Below are 22,802 nucleotides of genomic sequence, written 5' to 3' on the forward strand. Positions count from 1 at the left end.
AAGATTCAGCAGAGCAAAATTCATTTGGCCTACTGGAAATAAAGTGCCCTTATACACAATGCTTCTCTACAGTAGAAGATGCTTGTAGCGACTCAAGCTTCTTTGCCAAAATCAAAAGTGGTTCAAGAAAATCACAAACACTTTTTTCAAATTCAAGGACAAATGGCCTTGTCTAAATTATCTTTGTGTGACTTTGTTATTTATACACATTGCAACTTCACAGTTCAACGAATAAGATTTAATGAAGACTTTTGGAATGACGTGCACCTGAAGTTGACAGAATTTTATTTCAAATACATTTTACCCAAAGCATGCACGCTCAGCCAAGAAACAAATGTAAATAGTGAATAGGTAAATAAATACTGTACTGTACTATATAATATTTATCAACATGATATTAATGGATTTTGTAAATTTGTCAATAAGCAGCAAACAGTCCAAATCTGATTGGCTGACCCTGCAAGAGATGCAGGCATTACTCCTGCAAGAATGTCGTATTCTTTTACTCGACGAATGGCACGTTCAACATGAATTCGCAGTGAAGCAATTTGCTGCGTTTCTACCACCTCAACTACATCCATCTGCTGTCTTCTGCCTAGAAAAGGAGGAATATTTAGACTAACTCCCAGTGGAGTTAATGAATCTTCAATTGTAAAGCCACGATCTGCCATTATTTCATCTCCTGGTCGAAGTAATCCCAAAAATCCACTCCTGCTTACTAGTTCATTGTCAGAGATAGACCCAGTGTACAGTGATGAGGCAAAAATTACATGGCCTGCTGGAATAATAGCTAACAGTGCTTTTAAACGTATCTGTAGACTTGTAGCTACTATAGGTCTGTGACTGGAGTAGGAGAGAAGATGGAGTGTGGACCTTGATTTCCGTTGCATCTAGAATTGCTGTTGTGTTTGGATATTGATCTTTAAAAATAGCAGGCATGGTATCCTTTATTGTATCATGGCTGGGCCAACATGGTAACATACCTAAACGGAGGTAACAGTAATTGATCCAGGTGGAAAATATCCGTGAAACCGATGATTGTGACACTTCAAAACATTTGGCCAGATCGTATATCTTTAAATCAAGTCGCAATCTCACTAGCATCAAAAACAATTCATCTGCCTGACTTAAACTAGATGGACGACCTAATTGCAAATCTGACTCCCTCCATTCAGCATTCCCTGGATCTGCAGCTGATCCTTCTTTCATCCAGTTTTGGGCTGTAGCATTGTATACTACATTAGATCTCTTCCCTGATGGACTAAGATATTCTAACAACTGATAAAATACACCAACAGAAGGTAAGCCAGTATAAAACTGAATATCCTTATCAGAATCTTGACAAGTTTCAATTCCAAAACGTTTTCTACTAACTCCTTTCTGTAGCTCAGTTATTTCCATATTTGCATCACTTAGCAATTGCTTCAGCCTAGCGATCTCATCATTTGCTTTCTTAAGTTGTGCATTAACCTCCGGTGCATCTTCAACTTCTTCATTTACACTCAGTTCATCACTTTCACTCAGTTCATTATCTTCACAACTGGATGGCTCCTCACTAGCTTGAACTCGATTAAGTTGTCTTCTAGCTTTACTGACCTTCTTAGAGGGAAAAGGAAACTTTGATGGAACAGCATCTTCTTTCAGAGTACGCCGGCAGGGGCCCCAGAAATTGTAAAAATCTGTTGGCTCGAAATGGAGGGAGCAAATCTTTGTCCATTTTCCGGGTGTAAAATTCTTGCCTGCAAAGTGAAAAATTACTTTAAATGCGACTTACACCCCTAAGCTACTTGTATTCATTTATAAACAAGTACACAACACAGCGCTTTACACACAATGTAGTTGTTCTACATGGAAACATGGCCACGACGTACTGACATCTCATGGATTGCGTGAAGCCATTTAAGTCTAATGTCCTTCTGGCTGGCATCTGGTAATTTGTGAAATGACACTGTTACTTCCTTTTCATCGATAATAACAGTCCTATACCCTTTTTTATGGCACAAAGGAACACAACAACCATGCAGCATTTTTGAACAGGCCCCATTCAAAATGGCGGCCGAAAAGTGGGCGTGGTTTTGGAAAGAGCCTATAATGCAGACAGTTCGTGGCTATATGGAAACCAGCCTATACTAGTATACATGCCGCATGCACCATGATAGAAAAATTGACCCAGGCAAAGTTCTACAGTGTACATCAGTGAAATAGACATGGGCCATGATTTTCAACTACTAACTGTTCAGTTGCAGCAGCCAGCATGGTACTGTACCTGTCACAAGTGGATGAAAGACAGATATAAAAGCACACACCATGCTCTATGAAGAAAGGAACACGTAATGAACTGTAGACTGGACTCGTACACAACAAGCTGAATAAGTATATCGTACTCTGAGGTGGCATCATGGCACGTATTTTATCTATGGTGGCATCGGCTGGTATACTCATAGATACTAGAATACATAATGGATTGGAAACGCATACGGTTACGGGCTCGATACGGTCACATGATTTATGGCAACGTTACCAAGTGTACAAACTGCAGTTGTTCTTAACACTGAGACTACTATTACAGGTTTTATAAAGCGTTAAATCATTGCTAAAGGATTCAGCTATTTACTGGTTGTGACTGAAGGTTAGTCGTTTCATACAACCGAAGGTGTGAAGGAAGGAACATGAAATTTGTGTTCAAAAACTAGTGTGGGGGTTTTAGTACATAGGGCGTATTACATACGAAGTTTTAGAAGTGCTGAACAGTTTCGCCACATAGTAATGAGTGCAAAATAATTATTTTTTAGCACTGTACAGTAGTTACTTTCCGTAAACGAAGCGAAAGAATGGCTACATAATGGTAGTGGTTGTGGGGGTTTTCCTGGCTTTGTGAAAACAAGTCTAGCAATACATGCTATACTAAAGAAAAGTTCATACCTTCGAGAGTGCTAAAAAAGTATGAACGAATTGAACAAGATACCTGTTTTCGAGAAAACTCTAGGCGAATTCGACAAAAATGTATTGTGCCTATTGAAAATGCTGCTGTACCCCGTAAATGTCATCACGTGACCGTATCGAGCCCGTAACCGTAAAATGTATTGCGTTTCTAATCCATTATGTATTCTAGTATCTATATAATAGTTAGACGTCAAGAACCAGGGTTCTACGGGATTTAGAAAACTCGAAGGCCCTGGGCTGTAGCGCCCGAGCGCAGCGAGGGCGCTACTAAGGGCCTGAGGGTTTTCTAAATCCCGTAGAACCCAGTGGTTCTTGACGTCTAACTTATTTAGACTACAACTCGTTATTGTGCCTTGAGTTGACATCTGCTTGTAAATGGGAAATGTATGGCTAATTACTAGAAACAAGCCCTCTACACCTCCCTACATGGCGGGACCTCAGCGTGGCTGTTGCTACCCGTTTAAACGCCCATGCGTTGCCAACGTAAAATATCCAGATTACAAGCACTTTTTAAAATTATACATCAAGATTATTCACTGTCAATTTCTCTTCATTTTATTTCAATGACAAGATCCACCAGACTATATCACCCACATCGTTTTATTCTACCAAATTCATCTACCCATTCATACCAACAGAGCTTTTTCTCCAGATCAATTAAGGATTGGAACAACTTACCATCTTCCATCATTGAGAGCAACAATATTGACTCTTTTTCAGCGGAACTGCAAACATTGTATGGAACTCTATAACTGTAATCTTTGTAACTACGTAGCTAAATTCATTTTATGATTGCTTTTTTTTCCTGAGCATATCAGCTGTGCTGTCTGCTCAGTAACAATAATAATAATAATAATAATGTTACAGGCGCGTGCTATGTATCGAAGTATCGAAGTACTGGACTCAGCGACTGGACTACAACTCATTGTTGCTGTTGTTGTGCCCCGACAGCTGCTTGTAAGCAAGTAATGTAGTGTTGATTAGTACAAACAAGCCCATTACACCTCCCTCTAATTCAGTACGGCTGTTACTAGCCATTTAAACGCCCATGCGTTGCCAATGTTACAGGCGCGTAATTATCGTGTTTCGTATCGCCTCAGAGCGTGGTCTCTATTGGACATGACCGTGGATCTACGAGATTTAGAGACCACGTTTTCAGCCAATCAAATTTCAGTATCAAACTTGTTGTAGTCTAAGGTATACTGAAAGCAGCGAGTCTTGTAGATTACTAGTTTACTGTAATAGCCGTCCGGGAAAAACAAGAGGCTAATACAAATGTAACGATACAAAGGAAACATACTTGTAGAGTCAGCAAGAGTAACTGGCACCTGTCAGTCCGCGTTGCTATCCAGCTTCCCGCTCGGCTTCTCAGCAGTTCAGAGTCCACTCGCTGAGATTATTCTGTGCCGCCGTTGGTCCAGCAACGAGCTTTACATCACGTTAAATCGACATAATTCACTGTTCCATACTGTTACAGAGGAAGGTCTCAAACACATCTCTCCTGTACAGCCGTAACTACGCCATAACAGTCGGATATCACGTTATTTGTTTAGGGAGGCGTTATATAGAATACTACCTAAAGAGCCTGTACAAGGCATGTAAGATTTCGTACATGTTTTAATACTACTGTATGAATGTATAGTGTTGTTTTAAGGCCCGGAAAAAAGAACTACGTACTCACTTACTGTTTGTTTAGTGCGTACTCAGTAGACATATCAAGGTGTCCGTCTCCCGGGAGTGCGAGCGGGAGTGTCAGTATCCGGGCATGATCGTTGCCCTCTAGCATGCTCTGAAAACGGACAGCCTCCTCCCTTTTGTTACTTATCACTTGTTAGGTTGTAAGTAGTGTATACAGTGTAATTGCAAGTATAGTGCAGTATAGTCCCATTGCTGAGGCACCGATTGCTGTGCAGGTCGCTGAGGCCCATATGTAAGATAATTTGTTTTTGTTTATTATGTACTGTTTTATCTTATGTCATTAATTTGTACTTAAAAAAAACAAAAAAAAACAAGTTGATGTTGTGCTATTTCTAAAAACCAGGCGCCAAGCAGCTAGCTAATTCATCTGGAATAACTATAGACAGTATATACTACTATGAATTAACCAACTATGTATTACTACTTTACAATAGGGTAGTTTGATAATATAATTAGCTATTTCTCGTAATTCATGAAATATTCGTAATTCGTTCAATTACGCTGCTATGCACTGTTAAGGAAGCGTTTGTTAAATAAACCGCTTTAACCAACATATTACGCACAAAACTATCTTCTAAACTGTTTTATAGTGTGACTAGCGTGTTTTTTCCCACAAATTCTCTCGACAAAGCCTCAAAGCTGTTCTTCATTTTCGTTCGCGTACGTAAGGGATACGCCCCCTTTCAACTCGAAGCGATAGGCTATTCCTGGCAGTGTACGAGGCCTGCACCGTTGTTTTTCAGTTGCTAAATGCCTGAAAACCTCAAGGGGAAGGTAGTCTGAGGAAAGTCACCACACCCGTATTTCAGTCCGCCGAAAAGAAACCACCTCAGAGCAAAGTTCACCTGTGCAGAAGTTTAATACAGACTTCATTTCACTTTTACTTCTTACGTAAAAGCTGCTTTTACCATTATTAAACGATTTTGCTCACGTGGGTGCGTACGGACAAAGATAGGTACATAGGTAGATAGATAGGTACACACACACACTTTTACGGAAACAATTACAGTAAACCAGGCGCACGCCCACAGCCGGCCTTCGGCCGGCTGTGGGCGTGCGCCTGGTTTAAAAAAAGTATAGTGCAGTAGTAATGAATCTCTGGCTGGTGCGCGGAATAGCTCAGTACTGCTTTAAATCACCGTATGTCAGCCATAATTCTTTCCTGGCTTGTATAGATGCTTTCACAGGTCCTCATAGTCAGCCGGTGTCCTGGTAAGACTCTTATCCTGTGACAATATTACAGCTAATGCCGTGTTTGTTAATTTGTGGTCTAAATTTTCCAGTTTATACATCAAATCATAAATATTATCTATGTGTCAGTACAATACTGAAAGTGCACGCACACATATATTTGACCGGATTTGTGAAAAGGGGTCTTCCACACACATCCAATTTACCAACTTTGAAGACTCATAACTTCACATTGGAAAAGCTATTGATGGTCAGTAGTTAGCACCAACATAGCTTGGTTGATGAAGCAGTTTTCAGGGTAACTTCTATTTCTGAGACAGTCTTTCGAGTTCATAAAAATTGGCTGTGTGTGGAACACCCCTTTTTGCAAATTTGGTCACATAATGTATAACATACTGTAGAATTATTTTACGACAGATTCAAACTAGTTTAAATACTTGGCTTTTCTTGTTGATTTGGATGCTTCACTGTTGAGGTCTTGAAGATTCCATGTTGTCTTCTTGACAGTAACTAGATACTCATAATTGGTCTGTATCTGGTTTCTGAGTCATCATTTCTATAGTATGGCCTGTGCTAAATTTTAAAAGTTTTTTGAGTAGGCTTCTAATCTGTTTTAGATAACTACTAGTGTAGACGTAGCCAGAAAATTTTAGAAAGCAATGTTAACCTGACACTGCTCTATTAGAATATTAATCGTTTGCAGTAAAGCTCTCTTCATTCAACCACGCCATAAGTGTTTTGGCACTTTATGAAAATCTCATGAAATATTTATTAAAATAAATTCATTTACTTTTCACCACGTTATAGTTAAAAACACTGGATATGAAAATGTCATAAAAAGGTGTACTCAAAAAATCATTACATTTTCAGTATATCAATTTCATGTGAAAATGATGTGAAAATATTACCAGTGATTGTGTAGTCGCAATTCATTGCATTTTCATTACTTTATCATACAACAGTATAGTTTGTGAGAATGCAGTGATATTGGTATTTCATAATTTTATGAGATTTCAATACAAATTCGTTACTTTTTAATTACTATCACTGTACCAAAATCCATATGTGAAAAGGTTGTGAAATAGGAATTCACAACATTTTAAGACAATTTCATTGCTTTTTAATACACTTTTAAGCAGTTTAGAACCCAGTAGTGAATAGTGAATAAAATATAGATTTGATGACAATAGTTAAGGAAGTTTTTTGAAATAGTTGTTTCAAGACTGACTAAAGACGGGGATGGTATAGGTAGTATTGGAACACTATTTTTGAGTTTCACTTCAGTCATACAGAGCCTGTCAATATTATATACACGACTGAAGTAGGGTAAATGTCCACTACTATAGCTGCAGGTGCAGACAACCTCCCTTGTTTCATTGCTATGACACCTACTCAAATCTAATTTGTTTGTTTACTTTTTGTAATAACGTAATTCATTACTGGTGAACCTGCACATACTGCAACAAAGGAAAGAATGACACCAGACACATTATTAAATTAACTGCATGGCTGAATGCATGCCAGCCCAATTACTATTAGCTACTTCCACTTTATTATGCTCCACTCGTTATAATATAGTGTTACAATTATGGATAAGTCTCAATAAAAGTGATAACATATTTCCCGTAAATCAACACCTATACATGGTTGTGGAGAAAGGAATGGGACACTAAGGACAGTCTACGATGAAATACAATGTAGCTGCTGCAGTTGACGAAGGCACGTCTCAGGCTGAAGTGTATGTCAAAAGTGAAGAAATTAAGCTGGTATCTTTCACCATACTACCATAGCCAAGCTATGTTTGGATGAAGGCATCAGTCAGTCAGTCAGTAGAAAATTCAGTTAAATAATCTCTAAAAACTTGTTTAAACATTTGGGATCTTTCTGAAGGCACATTTGGGTTTGATTGTATAACCAATGCTGTCAACCTGCATGAAGGGAAAAGGAGACAGAGTCTGGTTATTGGAGAGAGATTTGTGGGCAAGAAAGCCCAAACCTGTATGATCCCTACTACAGTTAGTCTCGTGCCCAGACCCCACCCACTGCGTTGAGTAGGGTCTGGTGACATTCGCAGGAGTTTTGGGCCCTACGCCATTTTTCTTTTCTGACCAATCGGACGTCTTGATTCAGGTACAACGCGATTTGATAGGCTGGAACTAGGAAAATGGCCGACTACAGCTATGGATACAAATGCGTAAACAATATGGCGGCAGGCCCAAAAACATAGCGTAAGTCACCAGACCCTACTCAACGCAGTGGGTGGGGTCTGGGCACGAGACTATACTACAGTACTATATAATATGGTAATTTTTTCAATGTCAAAACATCATACAAACAACAACACACAGATAAAAGTACTTACTCCTCTGCACTTAAGGGAGATTTAAATTCTACAACATAGCCACTTGGAACGAATCCCTCTTTAGTAGACTCTTGTTGCACCTAGCAAGCCACCAGCCATCGTCATCAGTTCTGATAATGTACAGCAGATCTCCTTTTTTGAAACTCAAATCATCGGTTGTTCTAGCTGAGTAGTTGTGCTTCCCTACATAAAGTGGATAGCTATGCTCAACCAGTTGTGCATCACTGTTGAACTTTTTGCTCTTGCTTTTTGTTTTGCCATCAGGTTTACTGCTTGCTGCTAACTTTGCTTCCATTGAATTTGACTGCAGTTGTGGTATTTGATGTTGATCATGAGTTGTAACCGCTGTTCTACTGTCTGAAAATGTTGATGATTGATGTGAAAACCCTGTCATCAAATTTTTAAAAGAAAATCCTCTTTTGGTTTTGTGTTGTTTTACATTATTAGGTTCGTTGACAACACTGACCATGAAATCATGTTTGTAATGAAGCCCTGAAATGCATTCTTGACAAATCATACAATCACAAGTAATACAATGCAGGTTGAGTGGCTTGGCATGATCTTTGCAAACTTTTGAATCTAAGCCTTCAGAATGACTGTGGTCCGGCCAGTATTGTGTTGTAGGTGGGCAAGTTTAGTTTCCATTGGATGTCATTTTACCTGGTTTACCATCAGTGCTGTCCACTGTATTCGTGACACTAAGAGCAAAGTCATGTTTGGAATGGTACATTGCAAGACATGCAGTAGACAATCAATGGCTTGGCATCGTCCTTGCAGATATCCGAATGTTTTGGATATGAAGGAGTTTTGTTTTCTGATAAACCGCGCTTAGTTTTTGTTGTAGTTAAATGAGTTTGTATATCCTTAAGCTTTGTGCTATCTGGTTCAGGATACTGGCAACTGCTACTGCTGACCACACCACCTGCAAAGTCATCATGATTATTGCTGCTGGAACATGTTGTTTTAGAGAGAATTTGATCTGGCAGGGGAGTTGGTTGCAACTTCACTTTGGATATACACACAGTACTTTTTGGTTTAACTTCAGCATAAGTATGCTCAGGTGAAGATGTTCTCATTTCATTCAATGCTGACCTTTTAGCTATAGTAAAATTGTGTTTACATGATCTTCACACGTGGCAAACTACACTGTCACAAATCTTGCAGAATAGATTCAATGGTCTATTATGATTGTTACAGCTAGTTGTGCCTGACCCCATTTCACTTCCTAGTTGAATGAACACTTCAACACTGACTGCTTTGTGTGACTTGAACTCACTCCACTTCCTATGTATTTCGTTGCAGTCATAGCATGACAACGTTTCACGTTCATCACACCACATAATTGCTGAAGAACCACAGCCAGTTCCAGTCAGCATTTCATGATCAACAACAAATTTTCTTCGTTCAGCATAAATTTCTTCTAAATGGTTAGTGGTGAAATTGGTTGGAATCAAGTCCACATCGTCTTATGGCAGCTTAGCACGACACAATGGGCAGCACACTTCGCTAGCTAATCTTTTATTCACTTTTCTCAAGGCAAGTGAGCAATGTTGCTAAAAATAACATTTTCATGGATTTGCAAACACTTCCAAAATGTATTAGACTAGCCATAGATAGTAGGGTATATTATACTATCTATGGACTAGCTATATGGAAATTTAAGCTAAAATTTTTGCTCGATAACCCCCAAAACCGCGAAATCGAAAAATTTCCCCCTCGAAATATTTAGGCTATAGGTCAATGCGGTACCTTTTTTGTCTTAAGTAGTTTAGAGAAGGGCGGAAGCGCTTCAGGTGCTACTTGAAAACCGATACAAAACTAGTGAATGAGCAGTGATCGCTGATGATCGCTAGATATTTTGGTTGTGCTTCGTGTAAGGATTAAAACGATGTATTTTGTTTTGTAAAAGTGCTTAGTTTTGGAGGCTTAGTTTTGGAGGCAAAACTGATGGAACAATATTTCGCGTATAGCAATACTATCGCTAGTAAGGTATTTATGTTCAAAACCAAACAATGATGCCACACTTTGTTGCATCGTCCACACATTTTAGTTCACCCAGAAATCGATGGTTTTGCATAATTTATTTTAACGGCGCTTAAACCGCTTCCACCTATTTATTTATTTTTTGGATCACCGGAGGCAACATAGGCAATGGCCAAATTCATGAAATTATCTGTATTGTTGGGCGCATAATAATGAAGAACAAGGTCGTTGTACCTGTACATCATGGATGGATTTCAAAGGAAGACTACAGAACTGGTGAGTTTTATAGATTTTTGCCCACTAGGCATTGGGCGAAAGTCTTAGCGCAACATGGTAAATTGCCCTTCTAAGCGGCAGAAACGCCTTTGTCTTGTCTGAATGAAAATTCCTAGAGCCACGTTTCCAATAGGTGGGACTATAGATACTGTATAATTACATATGGTGTGGAAGAGTTTGTCATGAAGTATAAGCACAAGGGTAAAAAAAGCTGCTGGTCTGGACACGAGACTATAGCTAGTCAACCATAGGCTGTTCTCAGTGTAGGAAGTAAAGTTGTAGTTGGAACTGATGTACTAGTGGTATCTGGTTGGACCTACTTTATTCCACGGGCTGTACTCTGAAAGGTCTCACATTTTGTAAATCTCGTAACCTGCAGAAATCAAGCCTTTAACTTGCGTGTTTCTCTGTAAATTGGAGACCTTTTTCTGTAAACTAAAGCTTACGTGGGTAGAAATCTGGAAATTTCGTACACTCTCCGAAGTGTCAGACCCCTTGCTGGACTCATGGCATTTGAAAAAGATAATTATGCACCTATCAATGTAATCCCTGACTACCAGGGATACGGGCTGAGGTGGGGGAAGGTGGGGATTTGCATCACAGAAAATAACTATTCCCCATCTACTGGAGAAGTATTGGTGATAAAAACCCCGACCAAGTCTTGGTGGTACAAACCCCGACCAAGTCTTGACTAGCGAACCCTGGGGATAGTGGGCTAGGGGAGGATTTGTATGATCATATGTGTTGTTCAGGCGTCAGTTGGTTGAGAGATTCAGGTTGTGAGTTCGAATGGATTCTAGTAGCTAGCTGGCATCTGAGAAACTATTTTCTAAGGTACACACCTTTGCTTCAGTAAATTTCTTAGTGCAGACAACCCCCACCATGTATTTAAAGGCTTACATTGGGAGCCTTTGGAAAGCTGAAGGCTAGCTGTATGCTAATGATGATATACTCTGAGGAAGGTGAATTAGAATTGGTTACAAATACCGCAGATGAGCATGACTTGACAAATGAAAATCTTGTTCCTAAGCTCCACATCAGTAGTAAGCTGTATAACATAATATTAAAGTACTGCATATCTAAAGCTAGTACATGCAGGATATTTATACAAGGAGGTAGGAAAAAAGGCACGACAGAACAAAGAAAGGGAAATAAAAAGACAGTTAACAGAATTAACTTCAAATTTGCTGTCGGACATGGGTCTTTTTGACACTAATTTCACCATGAAATCTCTTACTGGGGGGACAATAGTTGACCTACCATTGTGTCGCCAATCAGTACCAGAGTTAGCAAGACCTGTGGATGATAATACAGATGAAATGACTTATCTTACTATGAAGCACCACATCTCAATGGCATGCTACCAAGGTCTTGCAGCATATTTTCCAGAACTGTCTAAGAAACACAAGGTACAAACTTTTTTATTATATAGTTCTATTAACTGACTTCTGCAGGTGATAGCAACTAAAAATGAAATTGTAGTGCCTCCCATTACAAGGACACCTGGAAGCAACTGCGGTGCACAATTCAGTTTTAAAGAATTGTTTTTGGAAAAGGCTGAAATAGAGGTATTCTTACACACATGCATCTGCTATATTACCTTACATATATTGTAGCAGACTTGCAGACACACAATATTTTGATAACAGCATGGAAATCCACGTTAAAGTATCGATGGATGGAGCCCAGTATACTTTAAAATCATCTTTTTGTCTCTTGACATTGTCAGTCTTAATGAGAGAGAGACTACACACTCAGTCCCACAAGTATGTAACTACACTTATTAATGCAAAGTTTGAGTTATAATTATATAGATATACACACTGTTGCCGTAATGAAGGCTGATGAGAGCTATGTTAATTTAGCTGAAAATTTTACACATGTTTTCGATGAAATAAATGAACTCGTCAAAAACCCAATTGTAACCATTGATCACCAACAGTACAAAGTCATTTTATATCTATGCTGTGACTACAAAGTTAGTTTAATGTAAAATAACATACAACAGTGTGTTGGAATTACTTATGCAGATGTTCTTGCAAGTACTGGGACTAAATGCAGCCCATGCCACCTACGCATGTGTATGGCGCAACGTTAAAATATCCCAAAGGTGCTATAATTGTAATATAATCTATAACAATAACCTTGCATGCCACAGATGTGACATGACAAAGACCATTCATGACTACAAAAAAAGGACCATAGAAGCTTTGCTAGAGACGGACGAAGATGTACCAAAAACTCAAGACTGCATACAGAAAAGAAAGGGCAGAGTAAACAACCCTTTAATTGACTTGGACAATTGGATACCAGATGAGCTACATTTGATGTTAAGAGTCACGGATGTTTTGACCCGCAATTTGATCAATGCAGCTGCTAACCAGGACAGAAAGGATGGTAGACACAGTGAAAACATCAATGATGGGCCAATGATTCAAAAACTTGTTGAATCAATAAGAAGTTGTGGAGTACCATTCAAAATAAGAAGTGCAGATAAGAAGGTCTTTTGTTTCACCTCCTTAGTTGGCAGTGATAAACTCAACATTATTAAAAAAGATACCAGAGAAAATCAAACAGTGCCAGCCAACAGACATCACTGATACAGTTAAGAAATTATGGGATGTGAGTGCAGCAAAACGCTTTAACAAACATTCATACTGTAATTTAAGGACTTTGATAAACTCTATGCAATTATAAAGTCTAAAAAACCATCTGCAGATGATGTCAAGGACAAAGTAAGTCACAGCTCTTAATTGATTCCAAATAGTCTGCATAGAGCTGTAGAGGTTCAGTAATAATTATGACTTATAGCTAGTTCTGTTACACACGAGCCTAATATAGAATGGCCAGGTAAAAAGGACCATGTACATTTCATTTTCAAAATATTCTAGTAAGCTATACCAGTGCGCATACCTTTAGTATGGTGCTGTAGATGTAAGTTTCATACTCATCAATAACTGTGGAGGATTAGATGGTGACTGTTCTATTAGAGTAATTTGACTGACTGCTCTATTAGAGTATCTCAATCTTGTGCATTTTTGGGTTGGGGGTGTGCCCCTTGTATCCACCACTGTGATAATGGTAATAGAATGTAGCTTTGATTAGAATAACTGCATGTGTGCTATATGAAAGTGGATTCCTGACTGCTATTTTGTAAAAATCTTAATTCAATAATTGTGACCGAATTTGACAAAACAAGGCTTCCATACACATCCAATTATCTGACTTTAACCAACTGTAACTTGACTACTCAGCATGTTTTTGGCCTAAAAGTTTCACAAAGTCCTTCCATAGCATAGTACAATACCAGGTCAAAATTTGAAACTAATGGCAAACTCCTACATGGAGTTATGGTACTTCAAAGTCATAAAAGTGGGTGTGTGTGGAAGCCTTGTTTTGTCAAATTCAGTCACAAGTATATATCAATGCAGTAGAACAAAGAAGAGTGCAGACAGGTGTTGGGAAATAATTAATCATTAATGTTAACCTAATTGACTGTATATTCTTAAACAGGCCAAGAAGTGGATTACAGATTTTGTTTCCTTGCAAACAAAGTGTGATGGATACCAGCCAGACAATGTGACACCTTATTTGTACATTATGTCTCTGCACATGGGAGAAGCAATAAGGAAGCATGGTGCTTTAGATAGATTCAGCTGTCAAGGTATATGCAATAACTACAAGTTGTATGGACTTGCTATATATTGTACACTACAATAGTAGTGTATAGTAGGGACCACAACGGAGTAGGCGTGGCCCACAAAATAAAATCACCCAAAAAAACAGCCTCAATTTTCCCTGACGACAATGAGGCAGTATTGGTTAGGTAGAACTAAGCCCAAAAAAGCTTTCAGATCGACCCGAAATGCTTTCAACAAGTTGTTACGGAATATTAAAAATAATTTACTTAACGGAATTTTCTAGTGACTGACTGACTGACTGATGCCTTCAGACTAGCATAACTCGATAATGGCTTAGGCTACGAGCTTGATTTTTTCACTGTTCGACGCCATTTCGGCCTGAGAGGTGCCTTTTGGCACACCGCAGTGCATACAATGCATTCTTCATGGACTTACCAGTGTCCACCTTTGTGTCCCATTCATCTTTGCTGACAGCAAAAAGTGTCGATTTGGCGGTAGCACATAATGGCTTCCCTTCGTAATGGAAATCGTCCGTACTTTTCATAGTGGCTGTTTTGATTGCAGAGGTGCTTTTTGAACAGTTCTTGATTCATACTGCTGTGTAATGGGTTGAACATAGCCGACAATGAAGCATAATGGATACTCACCTTTCAGACAATAATTGATATAACTGGGGCATGCGGCACCATTTCTTCTTTTGGTATGCATGGATTTGTAGAGGCGCTTTTCGAACAGTTCTTGATTAGAAATGCTGTGTAACGGGTTGAACATAGGCTGACAGCGAATACTTCACTTTTCAGATGATAATTATATAGCTGGGGCACGCGGCGTCATTTCAGATGCAGTATGCGCGGGTTCACCAGTCATAATAATTATTAGGCATTCCAGCCCGATTTTTAATTTTTGAAAAAATGGGTTTTTTATACGCTCAATAGATAGAGTATTGATTGCCAATCTCAGAAATATATAGTTTGTTGGGTTGGAATTAGCTACTTTGGCATGCACAGTGCTTAAAAACTGAAAAAAGGTAAATTTTTTCTCCGGGGCTTCCCATACATTTTAAAGGGAAAAATGGCACAATTGAATCAGGAAGCCATCTAGCAATCTGGACTATCTTGAAACTGCAGTTGCTTCTAGCTGCAAGTTTGTACATGTAATGAGAGTAACTTCAGGTCTTATTGGATCTCAGCGATCTTTATATGCTTTGTGATGAGCAAATATGTTTCACCTACTGCACACTTCTCAATACAATGGTGTATACCCATAGGCAAGTGGCTATCTCAAGTAAGTATAAACATCAAGTTAACAACTTATAAAGGTAAACAACTAAAGTGGAGGTGCCACAATGATGCAACAATACCTAAGGTGGAGCTGTGGTTTCAATTATGGCATTGTTATGCCAACTTTAAAGTGGTTTATACTTTTGAGCTGATGACACAGCCATCAGAAAATTGCTCTGGAGCTGAAAATCGCTAACCCGAGTGAAGTAACTACGCACTTTAAAGTAAGTACCAGTGACTATCTTCCACCTGACAGTACGAAGTTTTACAGTATTCTACATACATTACAAGGCTTGAAAAGATTACAAAATAACACAACTTACTTATATACAATGTGCATGATAAAACTAAGATTTTCATGATGATCAGCATGTGAGTGATTTTCATCCTCATTGGAGCTCGGACGACGGAGCAATCCCAAGTTAAACACAAGTTGTTATTTTGTGCCAGGGTTCTATTGGGGAATATACAGAGAATTTTTAAATTAAAAAATCTTGATACTGGAATGCCTATAATTTTTTTTTTTTTAAGTTAACAAACAAGTACACAGAAAAATTTGGAATTTTCAACCAGAGTAGGGACCATAGGATAGCACATCGATAAAAAGTACTGAAACAAACTGGAGTAGTCCATGATATTAAATCACAGTAAAACAATAAGAAGTGTTATATCCCTACTGTGCTCAAGATACCATTATGGAAATGCATAGTAGCAATGTGCTATGGTCCTAGTTGAAAATTCCAAATTTTTCTGTGTACTTGTAACACAAAGGGTAGACAATTATTATGAAACCATACTGCACTAAATATGCATATAAAACCATGATCTGGCTTCTTTGGGTTTACCACAAATATACTAGGTGCTCAAATAGGTAGTGTATTTTTTAGGTTGTGGGGGAATTCTATTGAAGTTGTAATACTCATAGCTTCTTGATTTTATTAACCAAGAAAGATTCAAGTGAATGCTTACATATTATAGATTGTAGTAACTTTTATGTCATTTTCTGGCATTGACATATATGCAGTAGGGAAGAAAAATGATGAAGCAAAAAAAAAAAACACCTTTTTTAAGAGTAGCAACAAATGAGATGCTGCTAAAGATATCCTGAAGTATGAGTATCAATTAAATGTATTGAGATACTTTGAAAGAAAGAAACAAAACTACAGGTTTGTGGAGTGGTAGGAATATATGTACCAGTATTCATATTCAATTAATACAGGTTACTGGACGATGATTATTGGGAAAGATGCATATACAGTTCAAGAAAACGTCTACATATAGTTGATGACGCAGATGATGAGCTTAACACAGATGATGAACTAAGCACAGACAACTCAACATAACATAGAATACATGTACACTTCAATTATAAAGACATATAACAGACTATTAACTTTATCGTTCTGGTTAATAATGCTTCATCCATCATGAGAACTCTTTAGATTCTCAACTTCTACAGATGATACTTTATCAGACCTAATAATGCATTCGAATGGATACAATACAAGATAAGATATGTTGTAATATTACTTGATGTTAATGCTAATAAATAAATTTTAATAATGGCTGTGTGCATTGTTAAAATTTATTTACCAAGGCTTTTTAAGGCCACACCATTTTTCACAGCTTACAATTGGCTCTTTCTGTGTGGTTAGAATACTGGCCAAGGTACAGTCACATGTACACATAATATATACACTATAGAAATTTAACACATACCAAGGCAAGCCAATTCTTGCATGCATGAAGTTTAAAATCCTTCATTTGGCATGACAAGCTAAATAGTACAGTTATATGTAAAACTGACAAGCAAGCATAGTTATGTAGGGAAGGGTGGGACCTAGAGGAGCAGATAAAATAGCCTCTGACCAATACGGTATTTTGCATTAACAGTGAAATAAAATTTACCAAGTTTGGGTCATATTTAAAATATTTTGTTGGACTTCACCTTTCCACAATTATCCAAACAAACTTGACAGTTTTAAATAAGGCAGTGACAAAACTCAGCCAGGGCTTGAACCCTGGACTACTGGAGCTTTAGGCAAGTGTGCTACCGCTGCTAGCTACCCACCTCTCCTAGGCCTACTTTTCTATCGTATAAATGGTACTCAAATAGTAGTATCAGTATATAGTAAGAAAAATGTAACCTAATGGTGAAGAAGAAACCAAAGCTGAACCCAACCCTGACCCTAACACTTTTTGTGACCAAATGCTCAGGGAAACTACTAGCTAGACATGTCCCCTACAGTCGAATGCTGGGAGCAACTACTAGACGTGAAAATAAAAACCTTTCCGTTCAGTAACCACTTCCTTTAAGCTTTAAGTAAATACTTTCCACCTTAATTACTAAACTGCAAATAGATTCTATAGCAAATGGATATACACTCAAAATTTAAGCAAACAATCCAAAAATATTGTATGCATTAAACATATACTACTGTGGTAGGTATGGGGTAGCAACAGTGGCCTCATACAAGACATCATCAATAAAAAATTCTTCAAGTTGCCACTGAAGTGTTTCAAATGTTGGCCTACAGACAGCATCACTGTTCCAACATTTCATCATTATCTTGTGCAGCTGTTCTGGACAACTTGTCGGGCATGGCATATGATATCCTGTTTGTAGTTTCTCTTGAACTCGGCAATCGCTCATTCCAGGGTAGGGGATACGACCATATGTAACTACCTCATAAAGTAGAACACCAAAAGACCAAACATCTGATTTAGTGGTTACATGAGAAAATTTTAAAACTTCTGGAGCTGACCATTTACTTTTTGACCTGATGAGCTCTTCACTGGTTTCTTTGGAGAGAGTATTTAAGATGCCAAAATCACCTACCCTGCAGATAAGGTGCTCTGATACAAAAACACTTCTGGCAGCGAGGTTCCCATGAGTGTAAGTGTTCTGCTCAAGGTAGGCCATTCCAGCTGCTACTTGTGCTCCCATATTGATTAATTGTGGAAGCTGTAAAGTACGACCATCACCTCGCAAGTAGTCTAGTAAGTTGCCATGCTCTGTTGGTTCAGTCACAACATAGATCGGCTCCTCTTCTACACATACAGCATATAACTGTACTACATTTCTGTGCCTCAGTTGTTTCATCACTGTTGCTTCCTTCAGAAAGTCAGACACAGTAACAGTACCAGGATTAAGTGTGTTCACAATGACTGGAGTGGTATTGTTCCACACTGCTTCCCACACTTCACCAAAGTTGCCAGTGTCAATCTTCTTGTAAAGTGTTAAAGAACTTTTTTGAATTTCCCAAACTTTGTTAGTAGCTTTAGACAAGCCAGCAGTTTGTTGTACTTCAGTAGGTATACAAGGTGTCTTCATTATTTCAAACAAGAATTTCCCTGTGTGTTTAGTGTGGTATGCAACTAACTGTGGAAGAGACTCAAAAGTCATACTGGCATTAACAAAGTACTTGTCACTTGATTTGTTAATTTTCCACCTCTTTATGGTGATTCCATCTCTCACAACAAGAGAGTAACCACTGGAAGTGTTCTTACTGTCACAAACGAGAAATGACCCATGATCATTAGGTGCTTGCATCAATAGTTCATCAACATGTTTATTTCTAACAGTTCCAAAATACCACCTGTTAACAAACAAGAAATCTAGTCAAAAGATTATGGTATACATTATTATGTATTGAAACTTTAATTAGTATAATTTACACACAGACATACTATTTTAGTATTTCTTGCCACACCTAGACAGACAATTTTCCTAAACAAATTTTAGCACACATACACCCACAGCCAACCTGCAGTTGGCTGCATTTATAGTTCAACAAGAAACACAGGGTAGAATTATGCTTCAACTTCTTCTACCTGATACACTTATTTATCTAACTGTTTATTATACTGAACAACCAGTGAATCACTGATTTGTTCAGTATAACCTGCCAACATATTGATAGTCTAAACATAACAATTTTGTGTAGTGTGGTATATAACACTTTTCTGTTTGCAGCAAATAGTCATTATATGTATTAGTGTAGTATACACATGTGCTATACACATACGCCTCTGGGTTGTACATAGCTGGAGCTATACTGGCAGTCATTTGCACAGCATAATTTAATCACAAATACTGACTGTATTTATTCTGTTTATGTTTTGGTAACTGTTACCTAAGCCACCAGTACAGGATACTAGTGGACCTTCAACACACTGAGAATGTGCAATCTGTAAAATAATCATGTACAAACTGTTGTAATTCTGTGTGTTGAAAAACATTTAAAAAGCTAAAACAAAAACAGACCACGGACCCCAATAGTACATATAGATTTGATGACAATAGTTAAGAAAGTTTTTTTGAAATAGTTGTTTCAAGACTGACTAAAGATGGGGATGGTATAGGTAGTATTGGAACACTATTTTTGAGTTTCACTTCAGTCATACAGAGCCTGTCAATATTATATACATGACTGAAGTAGGGTAAATGTCCACTACTATGGCTGCAGGTGCAGACAACCTCCCTTGTTTCATTGCTATGACCCCTACTCAAATCTAATTTGTTTGTTTACTTTTTGTAATAACATAATTCATTACTGGTGAACCTGCACATACTGCAACAAAGGAAAGAATGACACCAGACACATTATTAAATTAACTGCATGGCTGAATGCATGCCCAATTACTATTAGCTACTTCCATTTCTCCATCGTTATAATATAGTGTTACAAACATAGACAAGAAGCATCTCTGCAATCAATCCATTCACTACAACAATTATTGATAATTCTCAATAAAAGTGAAAACACATTTCCCGTAAATCAACACCTATACATGGTTGTGGAGAAAGGAATGGGACGTTAAGGATGAAATGCAATGTAGCTGCTGCAGTTGACAAAGGCACATCTCGGGCTGAAGTGTTGGATGAAGGCATCAGTCAGTCAGTAGAAAATTCAGTTAAATAATTTCGATTTAAAGCATTTGGGATCTTTCTGGAGGCACATTTGGGTTTGATTGTATAGCCAATGCTGCCAAATCAAACTGCATGAAGGGAAAAGGAGACAGGGCCTGGTTATTGGTAGAGATTCGTGGGCAAGAAAGCCCAAACCTGTATGATCCCTACTCCATACTGTATGATGTACAATGCATGTTTACTTAAAATATGGTAAATTTTTTCAATGCCAATGATTAATTACATCATACAAACGACAACACACAGATAAAAGTACTTACTCCTCTGCACTTAAGGGAGATTTAAATTCTACAATATAGCCACTCGGAACATATCCCTCTTTAGTAGACTCTTTACACCTAGCAAGCCACCAGCCATCGTCATCAGCTCTGATAACAAACAGCAGATCTCCTTTTTTGAAACTCAAATCATCGGTTGTCCTAGCTGAGTAGTTGTGCTTCCCTACATAAAGTGGATAGCTATGTTCAACCAGTTGTGGATCACTAGTTCCTTTGTTAAACTTTTTGTTCTTGCTTTTTGTTTTGCCATCAGGTTTACTGCTTGCTGCTAGCTTTACATCCATTGAATTTGACTGCTGTTGTGGTATTTGATGTTGATCATGAGCTGCAACCGCTGTTCTACTGTCTGAAAATGTTAATGATCGATGTGAAAACCCTGTCATTAAATTTTTAAATGAAAATCCTCTTTTGGTTTTGTGTTGCTTTACATCTTTAGGTTCATTGACAACACTGACCATGAAATCATGCTTGTAATGAAGCCCTGAAATGCATTCTTGACAAATCATACAATCACAAGTAATACAATGCAGGTTGAGTGGCTTGGCATGATCTTTGCAAACTTTTGAATCTAAGCCTTCAGAATGACTGTGGTCCAGCCAGTATTGTGGGAAATTTTGGTTTCCATTGGATGTCGGTTTATCATCAGTGCTGTCCACTGTATTCATGACACTAAGAGCAAAGTCATGTTTGGAATGGTCTGTCATGATGCACTCTTGACAAATCAAGACATTGCAAGACATGCAGTAGGCAGTCAATGGCTTGGCATGGTCCTTGCAGATATCTGAACGTCTTGGATCTGATGGAGTTTTGTTTTCTGATAAACCATGCTTATTTTTAGTTGAAGTTAAATGAGTTTGTGTATCCTCAAGGTTCGTGCTATTTGGTTCAGGATACTGACAACTGCTACTGCTAGCAGTACCATCTGCAAAGTCATCATGATTATTGCTGCTGGAACATGTTGTTTTAGGGAGAATCTGCTCTGGCAGTGGAGTTGGTTGCAACTTCACTTCGGATGTACACACAGTACTTTTTGGTTTAACTTCAGTATAAGTATGTTCAGGAGAAGTTGTTCTCATTTCATTCAGCACTGACCTTTTAGCTATAACAAAACTGTGTTTACAGTGATCTTCTAATATGCACACGTGGCAAACTACACTGTCACAAATCTTGCAGAATAGATTTAGTGGTCTATCATGATTATTACAGCTAGTTGTGCCTGACCCCATTTCACTTCCTAGTTGAATGAACACTTCAACACTGACTGCTTTGTGTGACTTGAACTCACTCCACTTCCTATGTATTTCGTTGCAGTCATAGCATAACAACGTTTCACATTCATCACACCACATAATTGCTGGAGAATCTTCCTTGCATTTACCACAGCCAGTTCCAGTCAGCATTTCATGATCAACAACAACTTTTCTTCGTTCAGCATAAATTTCTACTAAATGGTTAGTGGTGAAATTGGTTGGAATCAAGTCCACATCATCTTGTGGCAGCTTAGCACGACACAATGGGCAGCACACTTCGCTAGCTAATCTTTTATTCATCTCGATACTTTTCTCAAGGCAAACCTTACAGAAAGTATGCAAACACGGGATGGTCTTTGGGTCAGTGAAAAGATCACCACAGATAGAGCAAGTCATTTCTTCCTTGATTTTCTTCCATTCCAGCGCCCCTTCTGTTTCTTTCTTTACTCCACCACTCGCCATGAATTGTATTTCCGGGTCTACAACGAACTATTGTGCTCGAGATTAATAAAAGGTACAGTGTAAAATGCCAAGCTAGCTTATTACAATGACGTCACTGCGTCAAGTAGTCGAGGCTCAATTACATTCATTGCGGGGGGAAAATAAAGGTGTATATATAGCTAATATGACCTTCACACTTGATATACTTACTTTCCATGCAGACATATGGGCAGTATATAATAAGCAGATAGCTAGTCTAGCTACATTCAGGGAATGAATTATAGACTGCAGTGCAGAGTGGCATTGCACACTAATTCTATATATCTTAAAGTCCTGTGTGAGCGCTGTAAAGGTTTATCTAGTCTTAGCATCATGTTTCCAACACTTCATCGTTATCTCAGACAGCTGCAAAGGACAAGGAAAACAATACCCATTTTTGCCACCACTGACATAGCAAAACACTTCAGTGTTGGACATCCTAGATAAGGCTCATGGTCATAAAGGTAGCCATGCAGTTCATAGAACC

The 22,802-nt window shown here is 38.3% G+C and overlaps 2 protein-coding genes across 5 annotated transcripts in view; one reads left to right on the forward strand and one right to left on the reverse strand.

Annotated features, from left to right (window-relative positions):
* Positions 1-22,382, reverse strand: part of LOC136241754 (tyrosine-protein kinase-like) — a 135,457-nt gene extending 113,075 nt beyond the window's left edge. Inside the window, exons 1-2 of one of the 2 annotated variants that reach the window (XM_066033055.1) lie at positions 20,568-22,382; positions 17,190-18,973 (exon numbers count right to left, since the gene is read on the reverse strand). In XM_066033055.1, coding sequence (XP_065889127.1) covers positions 17,809-18,973; positions 20,568-22,297 — 2,895 coding nt within the window. In that variant the 5' untranslated portion in view covers positions 22,298-22,382 and the 3' untranslated portion in view covers positions 17,190-17,808. Of the gene's footprint in view, positions 1-17,189; positions 18,974-20,567 lie in introns of those variants that run through there. The other variant, XM_066033054.1, reaches the window with a different exon arrangement.
* Positions 8,122-16,861, forward strand: LOC136241774 (uncharacterized). Of its 3 annotated transcripts, XM_066033083.1 has the most exons (10): positions 8,123-11,496; positions 11,552-11,862; positions 11,908-12,021; positions 12,070-12,219; positions 12,268-12,431; positions 12,484-12,563; positions 12,612-13,075; positions 13,123-13,188; positions 13,967-16,540; positions 16,594-16,861. In XM_066033083.1, the coding sequence occupies exons 5-7, from the start codon at positions 12,288-12,290 to the stop codon at positions 13,051-13,053; spliced, it is 666 nt and encodes a 221-aa protein (XP_065889155.1). In that variant the 5' UTR covers positions 8,123-11,496; positions 11,552-11,862; positions 11,908-12,021; positions 12,070-12,219; positions 12,268-12,287; the 3' UTR covers positions 13,054-13,075; positions 13,123-13,188; positions 13,967-16,540; positions 16,594-16,861. The 3 variants fall into 3 exon arrangements, with proteins under 3 accessions (XP_065889156.1, XP_065889155.1, XP_065889154.1); XM_066033082.1 differs by having other exon boundaries at positions 8,123-11,862; XM_066033084.1 differs by lacking the exon at positions 13,123-13,188 and having other exon boundaries at positions 8,122-11,862.
* Positions 22,383-22,802: the final 420 nt, after the last annotated feature.

Source organism: Dysidea avara, chromosome 12 (genome assembly GCF_963678975.1).
Source record: "Dysidea avara chromosome 12, odDysAvar1.4, whole genome shotgun sequence".
Taxonomy (NCBI): Eukaryota; Metazoa; Porifera; class Demospongiae; order Dictyoceratida; family Dysideidae; genus Dysidea; species Dysidea avara.

Excerpts from the sequence above, each read along its gene's own strand:
- LOC136241774 (XM_066033084.1), top strand. The coding sequence starts at position 12,288 with ATGAAGGCTGATGAGAGCTATGTTAATTTAGCTGAAAATTTTACACAT. Across the intron at positions 12,432-12,483 it reads ATCTATGCTGTGACTACAAA|ATGTTCTTGCAAGTACTGGG; the intron begins GTTAGTTTAATG and ends TTACTTATGCAG. Across the intron at positions 12,564-12,611 it reads AACGTTAAAATATCCCAAAG|ATGTGACATGACAAAGACCA; the intron begins GTGCTATAATTG and ends TGCATGCCACAG.